Source organism: Eumetopias jubatus, unplaced genomic scaffold (assembly GCF_037043125.1).
Source record: "Eumetopias jubatus isolate StellerSeaLion01/CBP00866 unplaced genomic scaffold, mEumJub1_p1.0 scaffold_14, whole genome shotgun sequence".
Lineage (NCBI taxonomy): Eukaryota > Metazoa > Chordata > Mammalia > Carnivora > Otariidae > Eumetopias > Eumetopias jubatus.
This window is the reverse complement of record NW_028274820.1, coordinates 68,281,736-68,305,383: the sequence shown is the minus strand read 5'-3', so window position 1 is coordinate 68,305,383 and position 23,648 is coordinate 68,281,736. Positions and strand designations below refer to the sequence as shown.

Sequence of the window (23,648 nt, the reverse complement as noted above, 5' to 3'; positions counted from 1 at the left end):
AGGGAGCCTGATGTGGGACTCGATCCTGGGACTCCAGGATCATGACCTGAGCCGAAGGCAGTCGCTTAACCAACTGAGCCACTCAAGCGCCCTCAAAATGCATTTTAATTTTCATTATGTATTCTCTTGACCCTCACAATTGTGTGTTCTTTGTTTGAATAGTGTTACCTAATGTTTACGCAGTCTATTTTCACATTAGAACCTGTTTTCTTAATTCTTATTCTAGGGTATATAACTGATATGGATCCTGAATTGAAGTGATGTGGTATAGACATAAAACATTGTCTGTAGAATTCTCAAGTGAATAAAAGAGCATATCCACTATGAAGAAGAAGACCCCAGTACAGATCATCTACTTGTATTTGCATATATGAGACTTCATAATTATTTAACAAGTCCCTGTTGTAGAATATTCAGTTGTTTTTAAGTTTTGGGGGGTCATAACCAAAACAGCAATTGTCATTGTTAATAGTTAAGTGAATAATTCTCTCTTGAGGAAATATCCTAGAAAAATAAAATAACTTAGAGAATACGAAATTATAAGGCTTTTGGTACAGTTTGCCAAAAGTACCTCTGGAAAGTTGTACCAATTTATACTCTGAGCAGGGACATGAACTTTCTTCTTAAGGACTCATAAACCAAGAGCGTCTAGGGAGTCAAGAGAATGGTGAATGACCTTCCCAAGTTATGACCCCAACTGCTATTGGAACTACTTTTGCCCTTATTTGGTTTCAGCCACTTGCCTGTTTTAGGAATATGCCAGGCCTGCACCTGCCTCAGGGCCTTTGCAGTGGCCATTTCCTTGGCCTTCAACATAATTTCTCCAGATGTCCTCCTGGCTCACATCCTCACATCTCACGAGCCTCTGCTCAAATGCTGCCTTCTCAGTGGAGCTTTCTCAGATTTCCCTTTTTATACCATTGTACTTCGGTCCGTCTCACACAGATACGTTCACACCCTTCAGGTGCTCCTTCCCTGCTGCATTTTGCTCCGTATCCCTTGAGGTGTCTAACATCTAGATTTGCTGCTGTATCCCCAGCACTGAGAACAGACCTGGCACAGAATAGTGGGGCTCAATAATTGTTCGTTGAATGAGTGAACCACTGCTTTGTAGATTTGCTCTTGCCGGTTAGCACTAATTAGTCTCCTGGCAGGCTTCCCTCATCATCCTTGGCCAAAGGAGCAGCAGTTTTGTTTGGGTTCATTTCTGGTACTTATCAGCTCAGTGGAGTTAGTTATTTCTCTAACTGCCGGTGCTGTCCGGGCGGCCATTAGTAAGTCTGCTATCTTCATCATCTTGGTGATGTCCAGCTACCACTGAGGTGGGGATAGTAACTGACAAGGCCTACTCTGGTCTGATAAAGAGCCAAAGGCACGTGTTTGATCAAAATCTGCATACACAGATCAATTTCTGAAAAAAAAAGGACCAAGAACCCAATAGAAAAGAGACAAAAGATTTGGACAGTTCACAGAAAAGTGGACATGGGACTTTGCCTCCTTATGTTCAGCCTCACTCACAATAAGAGAAATACACATTAAATACACATTAAAAGTACACATGACTGCCTTTTGGGATGCCTGGGTGGCTCAGTTGGTTGAGCGACTGCCTTTGGCTCAGGTCATGATCCTGGAGTCCCGGGATTGAGTCCTGCATCGGGCTCCCTCCTCAGAGGGGAGTCTGCTTCTCCCTCTGACCCTCTCCCCTCTCATGTTCTCTCTCACTCTCTTGCAAATAAATAAACAAAGTCTTTAAAAAAAAAAGTACATGTGATGTATTTCTTCAGTGCATCTGGTGTGCAAATGTTCAGTCTGTTGATGAGGCTGTGTGGAGATAGGCAGCCTCATCCATTACTGGAGGGAGTGTAGATTGGTGCAATGCCTATGGAGGGATGTCTGAAATGGCTGTCAAAATTTAAAATTGCATATGATCAGGACGCCTGTGTGGCTGAGTCAGTTAAGCAGCGGACTCTTGGTTTTGGCTCAGGTCATGATCTCATGGGTTGTGAGATCAAGCCCAGAGTTGGGCTCTGCCCTCAGTGCAGAGTCTGCTTAAGAGTCTCTGTCTCCCTCTGCCCCTCCCCTCAAATCGATAAATAGGTCTTTAAAAACATAAAATAAAATAAAACTACATATGTTCTTTGACCCACCAATTTCACTTCTGTGCATCTACAGTAAGGATACCTGCACATGTGCAAAATGATGCGTGCATAAAGCTCTTCACCACAGCCTCATTGATAATAGCCAAAAGTAGGAAATCACCCCCAGGTGATAGAGAACTAGCTCATCATATAGGATACTTCCATATAGAGAACAACTATGCAGCTATAAAAGGAGCCAGGATGCTTTATTTGTATTAATATATAAATACACAAAATGGAAAAAAAAAGGTATGGCATGCCGCCTCTATTTTTCTAAAGAAAGGGGGAAATGTAATATATTTTTGCATTTGCCTTATATACAGGAAGCCCTTCTGGAGGGGCACACAAGAATGGGGTAAAAGTGGACAACGGGTGGATGTGTAACTTTAGGAGGAGGGAGATTCTACGCTATATTTTCACACACACCTTTCAGTTTTGAATCACATGAAATGTCTCACCCGTTCAAAAATACTAAGTTAAGAAAGTCATCCTAGAGACACGGGCTCATCTGGGAGAGGCGGTGGAGGATAATCTTCCTTTGTGAAAGCAACACTATTAATTCCAGTGAGAATTCAAGGTCCGTTCTGAATGCCGCACCATCCGCATCAGTCAATTGGCTTCCCCCGCCCCCCCGCCCCGAAGGCGTCGTGTGTGAACTGTGGCCTTGGGGAAGGAGCGTGCGTGTGCATGTGTGCGAACCTCGAGGCATTTCTCCTTCCTCACGATATCCTGGTTGCTATAGCGCGGAGCTCTATTTGTGACACACAGAAAACACTTTAAAGAAATGCTGCTTCCTGACCATGACTTCCTGGGCAATCTGTTCTTCCGGAGACTGTTGAGTGCGAGAAGTTTACGTGTGTCTCTGGACAGAGTGAGCCCAGCTCATTCCGACCCTGGGCACCGTGTGGAGCCGAGACCGGTGGTAAGGGACACGCCCTCCCTCGCCGGGGCCGCGTCTGCTGGAGGCTTTGCCTCCAGGGCATCGGCACCTTCCTCTCATCTGTCTTCTCTCCTCGGGAGTGGCTGGTGGTGCAGTTTGGTGCCCTGTGTGTTCTGCACCCAGAGCCGTTTCTCATACCTAAAACCACCAGTGAAAACAGGAAGTGATGAAGCAGAATTCGCCCTGCATCGGCACCGAGCAACTTTTCTTTCTTTTTGTCATTCCTCATTAGGTGTAGACACGTGCGGCCGTCTGCACCGTAGGATCCCGCTTCTACCAGCTTCGGACTCTAGGGGTTTACCATGCCTCCGCCCGCGGACATCGTCAAGGTGGCCATAGAATGGCCGGGCGCCTACCCCAAACTCATGGAAATCGATCAGGTCAGTAATGCCGGCAGCAGCGTGGGGGTTATCTTCAGTCTTCTTTCTGTTTTGGCATTTTCACAGACTTTGGATAGCTCCCCCCCCCCACCCCCCGGCTCTGTTGAAAAATCTGTGCAATAATAGTTGCAGTGTAGTTTGATTTCTGTACCACATACAGTGGCGATGGATGGGGTTTTTATACTCGTCCAACGTCGGCTGGGATTGCGTCAATACAGGGTTTGTGTCTGAGGCTGTGAGAGAGGCGGGAGGGCCTCGTGGACGGGGCTCTGGGCAGTGGACGCAGTGGAGGCTGTCCCAGCCCTGCCTGGCAGGGGCTCATGATTATGTGCAGATTGTTTTATTATAGGCAATACCAAACTTAATTTTTTGACTCACTTTCCCCTTCGATCTTTGCAGAAGCCAACAAGTGCATTATATTAACAGCCAAATAATGAGATTATTATTTTGGTATAGAAGGACTCAGTCTTGCATCTCAGCCAATTATAATTTTGTTATTAGTGTAAAATGCACTGTGTGTCTTGTGTATTATCTGGCATGTAATAAATACTCCATAAATATTTACTGAATGAAAAAATATCCAGGGGGGCCTGGGTGGCTCAGTAGGTTGTGTGTCTGCCTTCAGCTCAGGTCATTATCCCGAAGGTCGTGGGATCGAGTCCTACATCAGGCTCCCTGCTCGGTGAGCCTGCTTCTCCCTCTCCCTCTGTCTGCTGCTCCCCCTGCTTGTGCTCTCTCTCTCTCTCTCTTTCAAATAAATAAATTTAAAAAATCTTTAAAAAATTAAAAAAATATATCCAGAAGATGTTTTAAATGGCCTTACCTTGGGGCACCTGGGTGGCTCAGATGGTTAAACGTCTGCCTTCGGCTCAGGTCATGATCCCAGGGTCCTGGGATCGAGTCCCGCATCGGGCTCCCTGCTCCTTGGGAGCCTGCTTCTCCCTCTGCCTCTCTCTCTCTCTCTCTCTCTCTCTGGCTCTCATGAATAAATAAATAAATAAAATCTTTAAAAAAAAATAAATGGCTTTACCTTTAAAGGCATCCTTTAGCTTGGATCTTGACAGTCTTTTGGTGTAGCTTTGATTGGATTTGATTACAAGTTATCTCAGGAAGGTTACTTATGTCATTCCAGAGCAGATGATTTAAGGGGGGAAAAAAAAAAGGTTGAGACTTAAGGTACACTTTGGGTTTCATAAAGCAAATAACGTAGAATTCTAGATGGCTTTTGACATTTTCAAAATTAGGATGCCATGGCAACTCCACTTTTTGTTTATGTTCTCAATACTATTTTATGATTATGATCTATGCTTTTTTGCCCCCGGTCAGATTTTATTATCTAGTTGAAGAATACTGCAAGAGTTGTATGGCATTGTGTGGATCCAAAAGACTCATTAAAATAAATTATAAAGGTTAAATCAGAATTAGTTGAGCTTGAGCGTGCATGTGAGAAAGGGTAAAATTTTAGGACAATTTTGACCTTTGGTCAAAAAGGTGTCATCAGTCCAGCTCATCATGGTCATTTTAACTGCTGTCTGAGGTTGTTTTTGTGAGGCTGTAGAAGCAACCCGTGCAGATAGAGAAACCCACCCAGTAGTTTTATCTACATTTGTGTCAGGTAACAGATGTTTGTCCTTTTTCATGTGCTGTTCGAGAGAGGATAGGAGTTGAATTTTAAAATATGTCTGGGACTACTTGGTGCAGACGCAGTGTAGTTAGGATTAGGTTTGGCTACACCCGAGAGAACCAGTGGCTTCAGAGAGAGGTTGGCCTCTCATACCCACGTGGGCAGTCCTGCCCTGGCGTGATGCTTCAGTGTCATGGACCCAGGCCCCTTCTGTCTTGTTGCTTTGCCTTCTCCATCTGTGTGGCTGAGGACAGTTGCTTGGGCTTCACCTGGGAGCTCCGTGGAAATGCAGGGTCTCAGACCCCACCCCAGACCTCCTGACCCAGAATTTGCACGTTAACTAGATCCCCAGGGACTCCTGTATGTAGTTAAGTTTGAGAAGTGCTGAGTTGGATACCCGGTGCCCAAGTCTGAATCTCATCAGAATCACCTGGGGCACTTGTTTAAATGTTCTTGGGGACCCTCTGCCAAGAGATGCTAAGTCAGTGGTTTAATAAATGACTTCCTTTTCATTCTGCCATGGCCCCTGGTGTTTGGGAACCTCTGCTGTAAAACAGCAGCTCCTGATAGACATTCTTAAGGGTTTGTGGAGTCCTGTTCTTGCCTTTGGCAATGGCCTTTGCTGTGTGTGTGTCTTGTTACTTTTTAAAAATTATCTTTTATATTTTGGAACAATTTTAGATTTACAGAAAAATTGCAAAGATTATATTGAGAGTTTCCATATACCCCTCAGTCAGTTTTCCCTAATGTTAACATCTTAATGTAACTGGTACATTTCTCCAAACTAAGAAATTAACAATGGTGCGTGACTTAGGTAACTAAACTTCAAACTTTATTTGGATGTCAGCAGTTTTTCCACTAATATCCTTTTTCTGTTCCAGGATCTAATCCAGGAATGCCAGCCGCACTGTAATATAGTTGTCATGGTTCCTTGGTCTCCTCCAGCCTTTGATAGTTTCTCAGTCTTTCCTTGTTATTTCATGGCCTGATAATTTTGAGGAGTAACTTTTATTTCAGTACAATTTCAAAGAGAGAAATGGCAAAGAACTTCTGGCTACCTTTTATCCAGCTTCTTTAATTATTAATGTTTTGCTTCATATGCTTTATTGTCTTCTCTGTTTTCTCTCTTTTTAATATATATCTTTTTTCTGAACCATCCAAGGGTGATTTAGAGGCATTCACCCCCCTTTACCCCTAAATACTTGGTGTGTTTTACCTAAGAACAAAATCATTCTCTTACATAACCATTGTCTCTTTATAAAAGCCAGGAAATTGAACGTTAGTTCAAAACCGTCATCTAACTCTGAGTCCATAGTCCATAGTCAAGATTCGTCAGTTGTCCCAATAAGGTCCTTTATAGGTGTTTTCCCCAGTCTGATACCCCTCCGGGATCATGTATTATTACATTTATTGTCCTGTCGCTCTGGTCTCTATTGATCTGGAATGTTTCCTTAGTCTTTCTTTATCTTTTGTGACCTTGATAATTTTATAGAGTACAGAACAGCTTTGTGGGATGTCCTTCGGTTTGGATTTCTCTGGTGCTTTTCCCCCAGATTTTGCATTTTGAGGTGAAATGCCGGAGAGATGACATTGTGACCTTCTCGGGGCCTTGTATCAGGAGGTACATGATGTTTCCTTGTGTCATTCTTGGTGATGATTCTGGTTTTACAAACGCAGATATTGAGTTCATGGAAATTAAGTGATTTGCCAGTCCACGAGACCAGGACATAAACCCAGGCCTCCCTTACTCTCAAGACTGTACTTTTATTTTTTTTTTTTTTAAGATTTTATTTATTTATTTTGACAGAGAGAGAGAGAGAGAGAGAGAGAGAGAGAGAGAACACCAGCAGGGGGAGTGGGAGAGGGAGAAGCAGGCTTCCCGCAGAGCAGGGAGCCTGATGTGGGGCTCGATCCCAGGACCCAGGAATCATGACCTGAGCTGAAGGCAGATGCTTGATGACTGAGCCATCCAGGCGCCCCTCAAGATTGTACTTTTAAACAGTTGGCCAAACTGTGGGCCTCCTGGCATTGCCTCACACAAAGAGTTAGAATCCCAGCCCTTGATCACCCTGCAGCTGCTGAAGTTTAGGGGAGAGCCTGGCGGCTGTGTTGATGTCAGGTGGTATTTCTTGATCACATCAGAAGTTGGCACAAGAATTAGAAATGTATTTGCACATGCAGTGAGGACTTAAGCAGTGATTGTCATTTGGGTTTCTTCTAATCTTCTCCCATGTTCATTGAGCATTACATACCTTGCCTCTTTCCCATGGCATGTTACCTTTGTTCAGAAAACTCTTTGCTCCTTTTTACCCTGGGTGGTTACTATTTCACTAAAAGGTTATTTCTGGAAGTTGGGTTAGGCATCGCTGTCTCGTGTTCTCCTAAAACCTTGAGTATCCTTCCACTTGTCACCTTATGTTGTCACTGAGTGTTAACTTAAACCAGTGGTCTGACTTGACCTGGAGTGTGCCCAAGAATCACCCAGGAACTTGTGAAAAATGCCCAGTTCCAGTCCCGCTGCAGAGATGTTGATGCTGTTGGCCAGGGGTGGGGGCTTTTAATCTGCTTTGTGATGAGCACTAAGTGAGTTTGATGTGGGGGCTCCCACACCTCATGATCCAGAGGCTCAAGAGAAATAGTCAGGAGTCTAGAAATGGCTTCATTTTTGAGTGCTGTTTCTCTAGCGCCCGGAGAACAGTCTGTCCTTAATAAATGGATATTTAATTAATGGATAACTGGAAGAGGGAGCTTCCTGGTGAGTGGGGATCATTTCTGCTCAGCCTTGCGCTACCCATGCCCGTTTGGTTCAAGGGGATGTCTGCATGAGTAGACTGGTTTGTCTTCTTTCTAAATTGTGAGGAGACATTTCTGTGTTTCCACTCAGTAGGAAAAGCTCCTAAGGGCTTTTTACAAGTGGAGCTTGCGCTACCATATGAGGCTTTCAAAGGAGGTAGGTGTAAGCTCTTTTGCTGGAGGCTTCTGCTTTGGCCTTCGCTGTCTGTTGCTGAGTTTTCACCCTCAGGAGCCACTTGAGGCTGCAGTGGGTGGTTGTCGGGGGGCACACTGAGCCTGAAAGGCTCCCACGCACTCTTCGGGTTTCTGCTTTCTGCAGAGCATAGTTCTCAATCAAGAGCGAGGAGCCCACACCACTCTGACGAGAGGCGTCTGTTGAGAGCTGGTGTGGCCAAACCGATACCCTCCAGGCTCCGGGACACTGAGACCTGGGTGGGAGCCCTGGAGCCCCCGCTTCTGTGAGAGCCTCACTTACCCTCTTTGAGCCTCAGAATCTTCGTTTTGTAAAGCTGACATCATGATTTTCCACTTTCATGATTGTTGTGAAAATTAAAGGAAATGTGTGAAAAGAATGTAAGGCATTGCCTGGCTCAGGGTAATCACTCCGTAAAGACAGCCCTCATTGCTGCTAGTTGAAGCATGTTCTCCTTCGATTAGAAAATGAGACCTGGGGCGCCTGGGTGGCTCAGTTAAGCATCTGCCTTCAGCTCAGGTCATGATCTCAGGGTCCTGGGATTGAGTCCTGCATTGGGCTCTCTGCTGTGCGGGGAGTCTGCTTCTCCCTCTCCCTCTACCCCTCCCTCTGGTGGTGTGCTCTCCCACTTGCTCCTCTCTCTCTCTCTCTCTCTCTCATAAATAAATAAAATCTTAAAAAAAAAAGAGAGAGAATGAGACATGCTCATTTTCCTTTTTACCTGCCCTTCGTCATGAACAGTTCACTCGCTTTCTCCTTCTTTGCCTAATGTTTTTAATGTTTAGGAAGGAGAGACAACTAAAGAGTAAATGGGAGGTATCATCTAGCGGTAAGGGAGAATGCTAACTGGACACACAGCCAGTGTGTCCAGTTTGTGCTGTGGAATAGCCCCTGGCTCTCTAGCACTTCTCGGTGGTACCGTCTTCCGTTTCTTGGCCACTCACCGGCATTCTGGGCAGCAGCTGTTCTGTTCCTGCCCATGCTCTTTAGGCCTCCCATTTCTCCTGCCTCTGCCCCGTGTGCCTTTCTTTCCAAGGAGTACACCCAGGCCAGAAAGCCTCCACTCCGGCCTGTGCCTCACAGCTCCTCCGCTGATGTGTTTGCACGCCTCCACAGAGCCCGTGATGCCTTTGTCTCCTGCCATCTTCTTTCCCACCACGGCCAGCAGAGCAGGGAAGAGGTGGTCCTGCCTTTTCCGAGGGCATTCAGTCTGCCCCAACCCCTGTCTCTTTGGCTGTTCACCAATAAGCTTTTTCTATTCTTAACTTGGAAGACCCTTCTCTCGACCTAGTAATTCTCTTGCTAGTGTGTGATTTATTTTTTGTCTTTCCATTCCAAGTTGATTTAAATGTTGTCAGTATATGCCACCCCCTGTGTGGCATCAATATATACCTAACCTTAGGATGACTAACAACTTTCTTCTCCCCAGAGCTGCCCTCTGATGGCCGCAGTGCCTTCTGCTTTGCTAAATCAAGTGGTCTTCACTCCACCTTGGTTGACCTTGCTCTCTTGGTTACATTTGGCAAAGCTGCTCATTCTTATATTCTTGAAACACCCCCTTCCCTTCATTAAATTGCAGTTCTGAGATTCTCCCCCCTTGTCTGATTAGGCATTGTGAGTTTCCTTCATGATTCCATGTCTCCTTTTTTCTAAATCTGTCCTAGCCTCAGTGCTTAGCCCTTTGATACTGATACTGATCCTCTTGGTCTGGATTCCATGTTCTCTCTTGGCTTTAAGTATAACTTCTATCTAAGTAATACCGGCTCTGTCACCAGCCTGCCTGACTTGTGGGCCACCAGTTCTTCTGTTTGATGGATACATTTTTCTCTAGATAAACCTTCACCTGCCAACAAAACACAAGCAGGTGCTTGGTGAAACTGCCCAGACGTAACCTGCAGAAAGGTGGTCTCATAGGTGTTACCGACTTCTGGAAGTTATTTCATGTAGAAGACAGATGGATTGGATGTGTTGCTTATAGCCCCAAGTGTATCTACTCCATCCTGTCCATACAAGGAGATAGAGCCCACTTCTACTGAGGAAAAGCTAGCATGGGCCATCTGGGCAGGCAAGGGGTCTGGATCATCTCTATTACCTGGGCACCAGACAGACACTTGGGTTCAGTTTCAGGCCCAGAAAAGATGATGGAGAGAGATGCATGGTTTTCAACCTTAGCTGGATCCTTCTCAAGGATCCTTCTCAGATGCTTCAGGGGTGAGGAGTGTATGCAGTGTGCTTCCGGGCTCTCCAAGGTCACTCCTGCAACAGCAGCTTGTATTGACCTGTGTCATTTTTGGATGCTTTGGGGAAAGATTTTGTTTGAAGAGAGTATACCACAATTGAAAAAAAAAATCATGGAGATGATTCTTGAGTGATTCTGAGACTTGATTCAGATTGTTTAACTTGACTTCATGTCCCCTCCATGATTTCCCTTCATACTATCCAGGGTTCAAGGTATGTGCAGGTGCCGTGTGCAGTTTTCAAGTGCCATCTTGCTTTAGAGAAGCTGCCCCTTTAGAAGTGTGTCCATGCACATTTATACACTTGTTCATCTCTTGCGGTTTCTTTCTAAGAGTAAGCCTGCTTGGATTTCTCCTGCCCTTGTGTTCAGCTCTTCATTCCTTTAAATCCTGGCTTCGCTGAGCACTGCCCAGAGCCTCCTTCCTACTCAAACCTTTTTTTGTGTGTATCACGCAGTTGTTTCTCCATCCTTCTGATTTCTTAGACCATTTCCTTTGCCTATAGCTTTTATTCAGTTAATATATTCTGCACAGAATGTTACTTACATTTTTTTTAATGTATCCATGTCTTTTGAAGTAGATTATATGCTCCTGGTGGTCAGCCCGTGTTTTATGTACATTTGTATGCTGTGATCCCTCACATTGATTTCTGTTTCTGTGTGTGTCTGCTTTAGGTTTGAACTATAAGCAGTAAGGATGAGAGTAAAGCGTTGATGTTCTCCATCCTCCAAACAGAAGAATTGTAGTAGCACCCCCTACCCATATATGTTTGGGGATTTTATTTCCCTAAAAGAAACCTAGATGATGTGCTTTTAGGCAAGCATGTACAGAACGACTGCCTGCATTTTTCCCTCAACAGTCTTATTTCTGTAGTATATTTAAGCTGTATAAATTTGATTTACCCAACAACTTCCTAAAGCTCATTACTTGCATAAAGCACGTTTACACTGTTGTGCTTGATGTTGGAGTTTTGCTCATTCTGTACATTGTGATAGCAGTAGCAGTAGTGATGAAAGCACGGACCATGAGCTCAGCATGGAGGATTTCATGCCCTTACTACAGCCCAGCAAGGCAGACTGTAGACTCCCTAGTCTATAATTTTTCACAAGTTCATTAATCTGCCTCAGGTCACATAGCTGGGAAGCTCCTGATTTGAATCCAGCCCTGAGTGATGCTAAAACCCAGGCAATTTCTTCTAAACCATAAATCTGTTTGGTAGCTCTCCTTTTTTTTTTTTTAATTTCATTTCAGCTTTATCAAGGTATATTGACATATAAAATTATAAGGTATTTAGAGTGTACATCTCAGTGACTTAATGTACAAATATACTGTGAAAGTCTTCTCCCCCATTGAGTTAATTAACACATCCATCACTTTACGTATTTATCTTGTGTGTGTATGTGTGTGTGTGTGTGTGAGAACATTCAAGTTCTACTCTCTTAACAAATTTCAGTTATACAATACAGTGTCATCAACTACAGTCACCATGCTATACATTAGGCCTTATTCTTCTTACAGGTGATAGTTGGTACCTTTTTACTAGCCTTTCCCTATTTCTTCTACACACACCCCACCCCCAACCCAGCCCCTGGTAACCACTTTTCTATTCTCTGTTTCTGTAAGTTTGATTTTTTAAAAAAATTCCACATATAAGTGATACTGTGTGTAGTATTTGTCTTTGTCTGATTTCTTTCACTTGCCCGGTAGTTCTTTTTCAGATTCTTCATCTCATGCCCCTTCCCCTGTCAGCCCCCACCGTTAACAGCAGTCTGATTTGAGCAGACACATACACCCTTGCCATTTTGCTTGCTCCATCCACTAATATGATTTCCAGGGACGCATTGTGTTCCAAAAGCAAAGATGGTATCTTTTTTAAAAAATTAGGGAAAATGTGGCAAGTGACATGGGTTACTACAGAAGGAGCCTACCTGAAGTGAGACGTCCTTTTGAGGCCGGACACTGCTTAGAGGTGGTTTGGTTGGTGCTTACAAGCATGGAATGGGGGTAGACGCATATGGACTCAAAGTCTGGGCTGTCACTTAAGAGCTGTGTGCCTGGGGACAAGCCTCCTGCTTTGTAAGGAAGAATTTGGCAATATTCATGCATCCTTCCTGGCATTGTGGGGATTCAGTGAGATAATCACTCAACGCTCTGCTTCCATTAGGAGTCAATTATGAATTTTTCAGAGTGGTACATAGAAGAGAACAAGCTTTTTGTGTTTCAGGCAAGATTGGAACCAAAAATACAAACGTCCCCTTAAGTGCATTAAAGCCAGTTCTGTAGCCTGAAAACCCAGAATTCCCATGACATTTAAATATCGATAGCCTGGTGAACTAAAATGACAGCTGAGCTCTAAATAAGAAGTTTTGAATTCGGAGCTTTAAGATCACAAAGCACACAGAATACCCAATAGGAATGTACTTAATACCACTGAACCGTACATTTAAAAATGGAAATTTTATGTTATGTGTAAATTACCACAATAAACAATTTTAAAATTCCATAGAATCCGGAAAATGAGACTGAATTTCTGGAATGGGAGGTTCCAACCCTGTTTGGCAAAAATTAAAAGTCATGTGATTTTCCTGGACTCTTCTTCCCCAAGCAGTTGGATTATATCAGGGTTTCTCAGCCTCAGCACCACTGACATTTTGGACTGGATGATTCTTAGTTGTGAGGGCCATCCTGTACATTTTAGGATGTAAGCTGCATCCTGGCCTTTACCCAGTAGGTGCCAATAGCATTCCCTCCCCTACTTGAAGGAGCCAAAAATGTCTCTAGACATTGCCAAATGTCCCTTGGGCAATAGACCAATTTCTGTCTCTCGAATGGACTAAATCAGTGGTTCCCAAGCTTGGTTCTGCATTGGAATCGCATATGAAACATATTGAACATACGGAGAGGATTATTTGTAGGTACAGTTGGAGGCCCAGGGTTTCCCATTTTTATCCAGCTCCCCAGTGATGTTGGTGGTCTGGGACCCAGGTTTGTAAGTCACCGTTGTGAGGCCCTCTAGATTTCCGACGCTCTGTGCTGACAACACTTCTGGTTCCCATGGTAGGCCTTCAGCGAGTGCCTCACACCTTCATCAGTAAAATCGTCCTGCTAATTCTTTGTCTCTCCTTGCTCTCCGAGAGTACAAACAGCACCTGCAAGAGCTCCTTTTGTTCCACGAAACAAAGATGCACCAAAGCCGGTGTGATGCTGTGCTGATGCTTTTTGTGATGTCATCATAAGGTAGAATGACATTGTGACAGGAATAGTCATCCCTCATCTGATTTTTGCACCTGTTGGCTTTGGCATTATTGCATTTATTTCTTAAACTTCCTCTAAAATGAAGTGACCGGGCTACTTCCCTTTCTGGTTTTAGCTCTTTCTCTCTGCGTATGACGGAGTCTATCTAACCTCGTAAAATAGAGTTTGCCATGCTTTGGAAGAGAAAGACGGCAAACATAGTTCTCCCGTCAACCAAGAGCTCAGTTTAATTGAGCAAGAATGAACTCTAGCTTTCCGCTTTTCCTTCTGAAATGAATTGCAGATTTTAGTTTGCTTTCTAGGTGGATTTCAGCAGGGAAATCTTTCTGCAAGGGGGTGGCCGTGGTGAGAGGAACATGCCTGTCCTTGTTCCCACTGTGCATTTTAAATATATTCTTGCATTTTATTAATCGGCTTTGTAAAGATTTATTTTTGTCCTTCCATCATAGCCATTCATAGTCAAAAGACAACCAAATGGCTTTGAGAGAAGATATATCCATTTTCAAAATGATTGTGGGGGCGCCTGGATGACTCAGGTGCTTAAGCGTCTGGCTCTTTTTTTTCTTTTAGAGATTTTATTTATTTATTTGAGAGGAAGACAGAGAGAGACAGAGAGAGAGAGAGCGCACGCGCACGATGAGGGGGAGGGGCAAGCAGACTCCCCACTCAGCAGGGAGCCCAACGGTGGTGGGGCGGCTCCATCCCAGGACCCCAGGATCACTACCTGAGCTGAAGGCAGATGCTTAACCAACTGAGCCACCCAGGTGCTCCAAGTGTCCGGCTCTTGATTTGGGCTCAGCTAATGATCTCAGGGTCATCAGATCGAGCCCCACCTCAGTCCCACCACAAGCTGCACTGGGCATGGAGCCTACTTGAGGTTCTCTCTCTCTCCATTTGCCCCCCCCCCCCAAAACAAACAAACCAAAAAACCAAAAAACCAAAATGGCTGTGGATGTGTCATTACTCTGGGACAAGTTTGTGGGGATCTGTTTGGCTTTATCAGCCTCATCACCATAGGATGCTGGTCATTTCTGTCTCACTTCTTTCTTGACCTCTTGACACATACAATCAACTACCTGTCAGCCCATTTGCCTTGCCCGTCTATATGTCCCTTGCTCCACAAACTCGATATATTCAAAACTGTCCTTATTGTTCCTTCTCCTCCAAAACCTGTGTAGTTTTGCTTCCGAATCTTCATGCTTTCCTCTTTCTAGTGATAGATGTGAATATACATCCAGCTTGCTGAAGCTGAAGCTGTATGTCCTCCTAGGCTCTACTCTCTCCCTCAGCTTTTTTGTCCAATCAGTTACCTCCGAGAACTGGCCCCCCTCTGGTCCTTCTTCATCCCATCTGTTGCTGTTGCTTTGGTGGCCCTGTTCTCTCTGGGCAGTGTGGAGGAACAGAGAGAGCAACAAGGGAGGACTAAAGCGTAAGTGTGGCAGATATCCCCCAAAGGGCAGAACTTTAAAAGAGAGAGGACAATGTCTACACAAGCAGGAGATTATGAGCACAAAGTAGGCAGATATAAATTGAGGAATATATGGATATGGGAAAGAACCAATTAGAAATCTTAGAAATGGAAAATATACATATGGTAAGTGAAATATAAAAAAACTATGAAAGATACATAAAAACAATAAAATGCATAGCAAAGTAACCCTACAGCAGATTTAGCTAAAGAGAGAATTGATAACTTGGAGGATGAAAATGAGGAATTCGTCCAGAACCTAGCCCAAAAGATGAAAGAATGAAAAACATGAACATGAAGTTGTGTTAAAAGGATACACTAAGAGATTTTGGCTTATGTCTAATTGGCAGTCCTACTAATAAAGAATGGACTGAATGGTGGAGAGGCAATATGTGAAGAGATCTTGGCTAATATTTTACCTCTCTGGAATTGAAGAGAAATTCCACAGGGGGAGAGAACAAGGGCTCTGGATTTGGCTGGTTGGATGAGTAGAGGCTCTACTATGAGGAGCTGAATGGACTTAGTACTTTGTCGAAGAGCCACAGGAAAAGGAAAGGTTTATAAGCAGGGGATCGATGTGGTATGGTTTATACTCTTAGAAGATTTCTCTGCTGAAGTCTACCTAGAAAGCAGCCTAAAATCTGCAATTCATTTTCAGAAGGAAAAGCAGAATGGTAGAGTTCATTTTTGCTCAATTAAACTGAAATCTCGGCTAAGAGAAGAAATATGTTTGCTGTCTTTATATTTTATAAGAGATAAAATGAAATAAGAGAGATTAATTAGATAGTCCTTGCAATAGTCCAGGCAAGAAGTGATATGCCGTGGCTTACGATAGTGATGGGAGATAGAAAGAAGTGAAACAGAGGTCTCATCAAGATGTATAAGAAGATTAAATTAACAGGAAATTGATGATTGATTGTATGCGGGGAAGGGGTAAGGGAGAGGGAAATGTTGAAGATGATTTTGACATTTCTTGTGGGAATAGCTGGGCAAATAGTGGTGGCAGCTCTCACAATAGAAAACACTAGTAGAAAGATATTTAGGTGGACTCACAGTCCAGAACCTTACAGATGGGTTCAGGGGAATAAGGCAGGTATCTATGTGGCTGTACCTCCTTTCAGATTTTCTTTGGGTTTCAGTACACTGGCCAATTTGTCCACCTAACTGGCCTCTCCAGGGCAATCACTATCATTAGAAAATGCACATTTGATTATGTCACTTTCCTGCTTAAAAATTCGTGATAGGTCCAAATCATCAAGAGTTGTTTACAGGACTTAGACATCTTTTGCCTCTGGCTTTCTTCTTTGTTCCCTCTCTCTCATTTGTGCATATGCCACACGAACATCCATTTAGCCATGCCTTTGCATTTACTATACCTTCAACCAGAAGTGCCCTGAGCATCTGTTTTTAATTGCTTCTGTGTACCCTCGGGCAGCATAAAGAAGACAGTTTAGAGAGTCAACCGTGCGAGTGACTTGGTAGGGCTGACAAATGATAGGAAGGGCAGGGAAGCTGTAATGTTGACTGTAAGCTTATTTTCTGGCAAACTAGAAGATGAGTAAAAGTTGAAAATTGAGAAAGAGAGTTTTGGGGAAAGGTTTGAGTTTGAGGTTATGGAAGGATACACACTCAAGTTAAAATGGCCTGAGACAGAAGGGGACTACAGTGAAGTGAGGAATGAGGGTGTGGATTTGAGCCTACCCTAAGATGAGAAGAGGACCTAAGCACAAGAATTCTTCTACTGGATATGAAAAGTCTCAGGGTTGGGGCTCAGTGGGTTGAGCATCTGACTCTTGGTTTCAGCTCAGGTTGTGATCTCAAGGGTGGTGAGATTGAGCCCTGCACCAGGCTCTGTGCTCAGCAGAGAGTCTTGCTTGAGATTCTCTCCCTCTGCCCCTTTCCCCATGTGCACACGAGTGCACACATGCTCTTTCTCTCTCTCAAATAAATAAATCTTTTTTAAAAAAGGCTTAGTGTTGGGGCACCTGGGTGGCTCAGTCAGTTAAGCATCTGCCTTTGGCTCAGGTCATGATCCCAGGGTCCTGGGATGAAGCCCTTGATCGCGTTCCCTGCTCAGCGGGGAGCCTGCTTCTCTCTCTCCTCTCTCTCCCTCTGCCCCTCCTCCCTGCTCATGCCTCTCTCTCTCTCTCTCAAATAAATAATTAAAAAATCTTAAAAAAAAGGTTCAGTGTTAACTTAGGATTTCATCATAATTTATGTGGGTAATGACTGATGCAGGGTCATCTACTATTCTCATGGTAGTGCTAAAACATCATGCCTTAAATCATATTTATTGTGAACTCACTATGTGCCAGGCTGTCCACAAATTCCAGCACCCTTCCCCTTGGGTGTTAGTTCTGGGCACTTGGGTTTGTTGTTCACAGTGGCCAGGACTCCAGATGTGGACTGGAGTTAAAGAGCAAGGCTTCTGGAATTATATAGGTCTGATTCACATTCTGGCTTTGTTCCATATGCTTTGCAGTTTTGAGCAGCTACCTAATATCTCAAGATCCTCTTACAGTTTTCTCTTTTGTGAAATAGACTTAGTGATAACATCTTGTAGGGGAAATATGGTAGTCATTCAATAAATGGCTACTATTATTATCATTAGTATCAGAAAGGCTGGCCAAATGATGATAGATAATAGAAGTCTGGGTTGGTGATATGTCAAAGGTAGGGAAGTTTTAGAAAGTGTGTGAGGTTGCGGCCCTTGTTTGCATATTCCAGACGGTTCCAGAAGAGCCTGTTCTATTACTATTCATGGCTGTGGTTCAGCCTTAGATTATCATTGTCCCATTTCTGGGACATATATTTGAGAATTGGAAGCCCATGTCCTTCCACTGCTTGCTGGCAGATGTCTTAGCACATCCATTACCATTCAAAAAAGAAGGACGAATTGGCATTAGTGCATCCACTCATGGAGAAGGAAACCCACTACATAGCAAAGAGAGTCAAGAAGTAGAAGGGCGGAAGAACTGAAAAAGCAAACTCACTTCTTAAAACTCCCTTTACCACCAGTTCCTCTCCGTGTGCTTTTGCCTGCTGTCTTATATCCAATCTCAGTTTCTTTGTAGTTGATAAACCTTCATAATCCTGTGTTTAAATTGAACCTGAACCTTACTTTGCCTTCAGAGCTTTATCTGGCTTTCTTGTATCTGCTCACCTGGTCTGATAAAACCTTACCCACTTGGGTTGACAGTCATTTCTGTTTATCTTACTGAGCCTGTCTGCCTTTTAAATTTTATTTATTTATTTATTAAAGATTATTAGAGAGAGAGAACGAGAATGAACACAAGCAGGGGGAGTGGCAGAGGCAGAGGGAGAAGCAGGCTTCCCGCTGAGCAGGGAGCCCGATGCGGGGCTCGATCCCAGGACTCTGGGATCATGGCCTGAGCCAAAGGCAGAAGCTTAACTGAGCCACCCAGGCGCCCCTGCCTTTTAGATTTTAAGCCATGCACATAAATACTATCCACCTTCCACATATGAACTTGACACAAATAAGAAGACTATTTCACATGAGCGAAGGTTAGGCAGACCATAAGACCTGACTTGGTTTGCGTGTGAATCCCTCATTTTCACATAGAGTATACTTGGTTGCAAGTGTGTGGTGGAGTAACGTGTCCTGCCAGCCAGTGGGGAGTCATCTGGGCAAACTTCTTGGAGAGGACTGATATTAGGTAGGTTCAGAGGTATATAGGAATTGAGAAATTGATTGTTGTTGCTGCCTGAGATACTGAAATTTGGGGAAAAATTTTGTTTCTTGTATCTCTGTCAACATTGATATTAGGACAATATAAAGTAGTCAAGGACTAGGAGAATCACAGAAGATAATTGATATGAGTAGTGCTTCATTTTTGCATTGTTCATTTTTTATATTTTTATCACTTTCTAAAATTGCAGTTTCCCTTGCAATTGAAGAGAAATAGTGTCTGCTGAGAAGTATATCAGAACACCTAAAAGAGAAAGGTTTTATCACTTGTCTTTAACCCACTAACACATAAGAGCGCTATTTATGTCTTTGCTCATCTCTGCAGTCCAGTAATTTTTATGATACAAAGATTGTACTTTATATGGCTAAAATGTAATATTTAATTAGTTTCATGAAGCTTGAAACAAGTCACTATAAGGAAACCATTTTTGAAACGGGTCCTCATTTTTCAAGGAAAAGGTGGCATAGCCTGTCTTCTTTCAGTTTTTAAAATTAACGTGATACACAGGGTTTTACTACGGAGATGTCATTGTGAGCCCTTTTGTCACTTCTGACAATTCCTGCAATCTTGTGTCACTGATTCACATTGGAACTGTTGTTAAAATACTTGCTTTCCAAGAACCAGCTGAATTTGCTCCAGAAAAGTGTGGTTTTGCCATTCTCCTTCAGATTATTTAGGCTGCTATTAGGAAAATAGAGGAAGCACACACACCCCTCAGAGTGCATCAGATTCCTCCACACTAAAGGTATATGGCTCCAAAGCATAGAGAATAGTTGTAGGGCTCATTGGGGGGAAGATATAGCTGTTCTAAAATGACTGGTGTCATTGACACAATGTCAGGAAGCACCTCCAGGAACTGGGCGGGTTATCATACATTAAAGTTTCTCCAAATCATATCGTAGACTAAGTCATAGTTAACAGGCGTTTCCCTTCTCAGAGGTGTCCTGACATTTGGAAGCTGGGTTTCTTTTCTTTCTGGGCCAACGTTACTCCTAACTGCTGTGCAGAATATGTTCAATGAATTTCCATTTATAAAGCAAAGTAGAATCCCGAGCACTGTGCTGTATCACCTCAAAGTATCAGAATAAAGCATCTGTCACATTCTTTTAAAGCATTGGAGAAAGGCTTTTTAATAGTCTAGGACCAAAAAACTTTTAAGTCTTTGCGGAAAACAGTTTTGCAATTAAAAAGACTGTAAGGCAATGGCCATATGGAAGGCTGATGCATGGTGGGGATCGGGGATTGCTTCTGCTTTCCTCTTGCTACATTCCATCTTTAGCTCCTGCCCGAGCTTCAGTGGCAGTCAGAAAGGGACCAGAAGAACGAGATGTGAAAAAAGAAGATGTGTTCTTAATCAAAAAGCATGCATTAATTGCACGCCATGCGGCCGTCTGGCAGCCACTCGCCTGGGAGGTGACCGAGGTGTCTCGGAGGTGGTCTCTGCCTCCAAAGCAAGTATAATCAAGTGGGCAGACAAAATGAAAATGAGCTGAAGAAGGAAGAACAGGAGGAGATGAGAGCCAAAGGCAGCAACGGGGCTGGAGTCACTCAAGGAAGAAAGAGGAATTGGGTATTCATCCATGTATTTATGTAACCAACTTTTTAAGAACCTACCTGCAAACTGTCCAAACGGGATACGAGAATTGAGAGAGCCTATTCATTGGTACGTGCAGAGCCGTACTTTGTCCTGGGTGCTGTCTCAGAGGTTTTACTTAGGCCATCTCAAGTCAGACTCGTGACACTACAGTGTGCGAGGGACTTTTTATTTCCAGAAAAGAAGACGGAAACACCAAGGGCAGTCATAAGCCTCAGGTTACAAAACCCAGAGCTGCAGAAGTTGGGGGTTCAAGTCTAGGAAGTCCTTTTCTAAAGTTGTTCGGGAGCTCCGAGTTGAGGGAAGATCTCCAAAAGCGGGGAGTAGATAAAACTTCAGCATTTTAAATGCTTTTCTGGTGTCTCTTAATGTCATCACAAAAGTATTTTTCCCCCCTTGGGTCATAAAAAACATTTGAAATGAATGCGCTTTCAGTAAAGCCAGGCTTTCTTTGCTGGGGGATGTCCATTTTAGGACAAATGTGTGCCTGAGAAGTGAATGTAGAGGCAAGAATTGCAGCCCACAATCTACAGGGGCTCACAGGCATGTGGTCACATGGGTCACATTGGCTGGGGGTGCTGCCAGCCTCCATGGGCCGGTGTCAAGACAGCAGTGTGGGCACCAACAGACTTCAGAGCCCCGAGGTGAGCGTTTGGGCTGCGTAAGTCTCCAGGCCAGGTGCCTCGGCCAAAGGATAGGAACAGGTAGTTAAATAGGAACTGAGCTCATCAGAGGCAAGTCAGGGAGGGGATGTGGATGCGCAGAACCGTGGTGCTGTCTCTGGGGAAGGAGCCTCAAGGCAGGCTGGACTCCGCCCCCTCTGAAATAAATAAGCAGGGATTCCCAAGGATGTCTCTTCCCGGCGTTCTCTGATGTCTTGAACCATTTGGTTTGGGTGGGAGAATAATTTTTTTAAGAGATAAAAGGGAGCCAAGAGGAAGATCTGGTTTAGTAAGGAAGAAGATGAAGTGTTAAGACTGAAGGCTGAAGGGATGACGGGATCCACGTGGATCCACACGAGGGGTTATTGGAAATGCTGGAGTAGACCTTGGAAGCGGGGTCGGAGTGAGAGGCATGGATTCGGAATTTATGATACTGGCATTTCATTAAAGGCAAGGGAGAGATAATAAAAAGGAAAGCAAAGGACCAACACCCACTTTAAGGACCAGGGAGAAGAGAGTGTTGCCAGAGACATAGATTAAAAATGAATTGCTAGGGAATTTGGCTGTTCTCAAAGATCTAGCTGATTTTATGGAAAGTAGATAAACAAATCTTTTTGTATGGGAAATTTGCTTTCTGGACTTCCTGTCTTGGGCAAATTAAGTTAAATAAAGGAATTCTTTTGGAGAATGAGAGTTAAAATGAAAAGGGAGGAATAAATCTTAAAAAACAAAAAAAGCTACTCCTTGAATATAACCGTTGGCACATCGTACTTTGCCAATCAGATTCATATGGAAATGCATACTTTGTTTGACAAATAAAAATATTTCTGCCAACATTAAGATTTTCCCAGAATAACATAAAGTGAAGGAAGACTTTCGAATGCTGCAAGATGACCTCACCATTGCAAAGGGGAAGGAGGACAAGAACGTGGAGGTCTGAGGCCATCCCTGATCCTGGGCATGTTGAAATCTGATAACTGTCGGACCCGTCAGGTTATCTTTAAAAACATTCCTGCGTTTCCCATCTCAGCTCACTGCTGAGTCCAAGAAGATAGTTTTGACCTTCAAAACAAAAAGCTTAAGGAATTTAGTTACTTTTTTTTTTTTTTTTTAATTTTAAGTAGGCTCCACACCCAGTGTGGGGCTCAAACTCAGGACCCTGAGATTAAGGGTCGCACGTTCTACCAATGGAGTCAGCTGGGTGCCCCAGTTATGATTTTTTTTAAGTTATGAAAACATACTCAGGTAGTTAAAATAATTTTGTCTCAGTATTGTAAAACCAGGTATATTCAGAGTGTAGAATTTTATTTCTAGTTCCTTTAGGCTTTTTGAAATCACGGAGAGAAGAATCAGTTTTTAGCCTTTTAGGCCACATTTTCTTTTCTCCTGAGCCTTTTCTCTCAATGAGGTGAAAGACGAATTATTCATCAGGCCTACTGAAAGCTATCAAGATGTCACCCCACTCTCAAGTCTTTGCCATCTGGGCAGATAGGCAGAAACCTCTTCTGTCGCCTGAGCAAATGTTAACTAAAACATGGGCAGAGCCGGTGTTTGGCTTGGAATTTAAGTCAGGCAAAGAGCTCGTGTCAGACTGAGGGCTGTATATAGGAAGTGAGAAAAGTGGTGACACCAGATGAGCGTGTTCGGCTTGAGGTATCTTGTTCAGTCCTGTTTATGGTCATGCTGCTCACCTGTGTGACCTTGCTAAGGGATGGTGACAGTCATTTGACTGGTATCTGTTTTATCACTGGTTGAGTTACACTCATCATCAGCTAGCTTGCTCAATGCTTTTCCAAGGCATGAATCACAGAACTCCTTCTAGAGTTGTCTGTGTGGGGAGTAATGACAGCCTTCACGTGCCTCACCGCTTATAATCAGCAGCTGCTTAGAGCCACCCAGGGTAGTTTACATGGTAGGTAGGGGGATGTGTGCTAATAAATCCAGGCTAATCTTCAGAATAGTTTGCTTTATATTCAACACTTTCTTGGGGGTTTGTTTGTATTTTTTTTTTTAACAGAAAGTGAATGTGTGGATTTTCCGTTGAATAGAAAGGTACTGAGTCTCCTTTTAGATTCTCTTAGCCCCTGTATACTGTGGTAACTAGTACTGAAGGCTGGATATTAACATAGATGAATTAAGACGTCTTGTTCTCAAGGGACAAGAAGATGAGACAGACACAAAGGTTTTAGGAGTGATTTATTTAATGTGCTAAGTACACAGAGGGAGTGATCTCTGTGTGGTAGGGGAGATCATGGACGTCTGCTTGAAGGAGGTGGCTTTGACGTGGATATTAGTGGTAGTAAGAGTTCATTGGGTTAGAGCTGAAACAGGAAAGGAGAGGGGCATTTCAACAAATGGTGTAAGGTGAAAGTATGGAAGTGGGTTTTTTTTTTTTTTTTTTTTTTGGTGAATCAGAATCCAGAAGCAAGGGCAACACATAACAGCATTAGTAGAAAGTTTGACTGCTTGAGCCCACATCGTGGAAGGCCTCGGATGACAAGTTAATTAAAGGATTTATACCCTGTAGGTGATGGTCACTGGGGATCCGTAGAGGAAATTGGAGTGAAGAGTGACCTGAGCGAAGTTTATAGGGAAAGTCTGATTTTGTCTGATTATGGTCCTTGTAGGGGTTGGAGAGAAAAAAACTGGGGATG

The 23,648-nt window shown here is 43.6% G+C and overlaps 1 protein-coding gene across 4 annotated transcripts in view; it reads left to right on the top strand.

Annotated features, from left to right (window-relative positions):
* The window catches only part of ELMO1 (engulfment and cell motility 1), a 523,658-nt gene that overhangs the window by 92,847 nt on the left and 407,163 nt on the right, over positions 1-23,648 (top strand). For 3 of the 4 annotated variants that reach the window (XM_028104852.2, XM_028104849.2, XM_028104850.2), the window contains one exon: positions 3,311-3,458. In XM_028104852.2, the coding sequence (XP_027960653.1) occupies positions 3,381-3,458 (78 nt within the window). In that variant the 5' untranslated portion in view covers positions 3,311-3,380. Of the gene's footprint in view, positions 1-2,959; positions 3,061-3,310; positions 3,459-23,648 lie in introns of those variants that run through there. The other variant, XM_028104851.2, reaches the window with a different exon arrangement.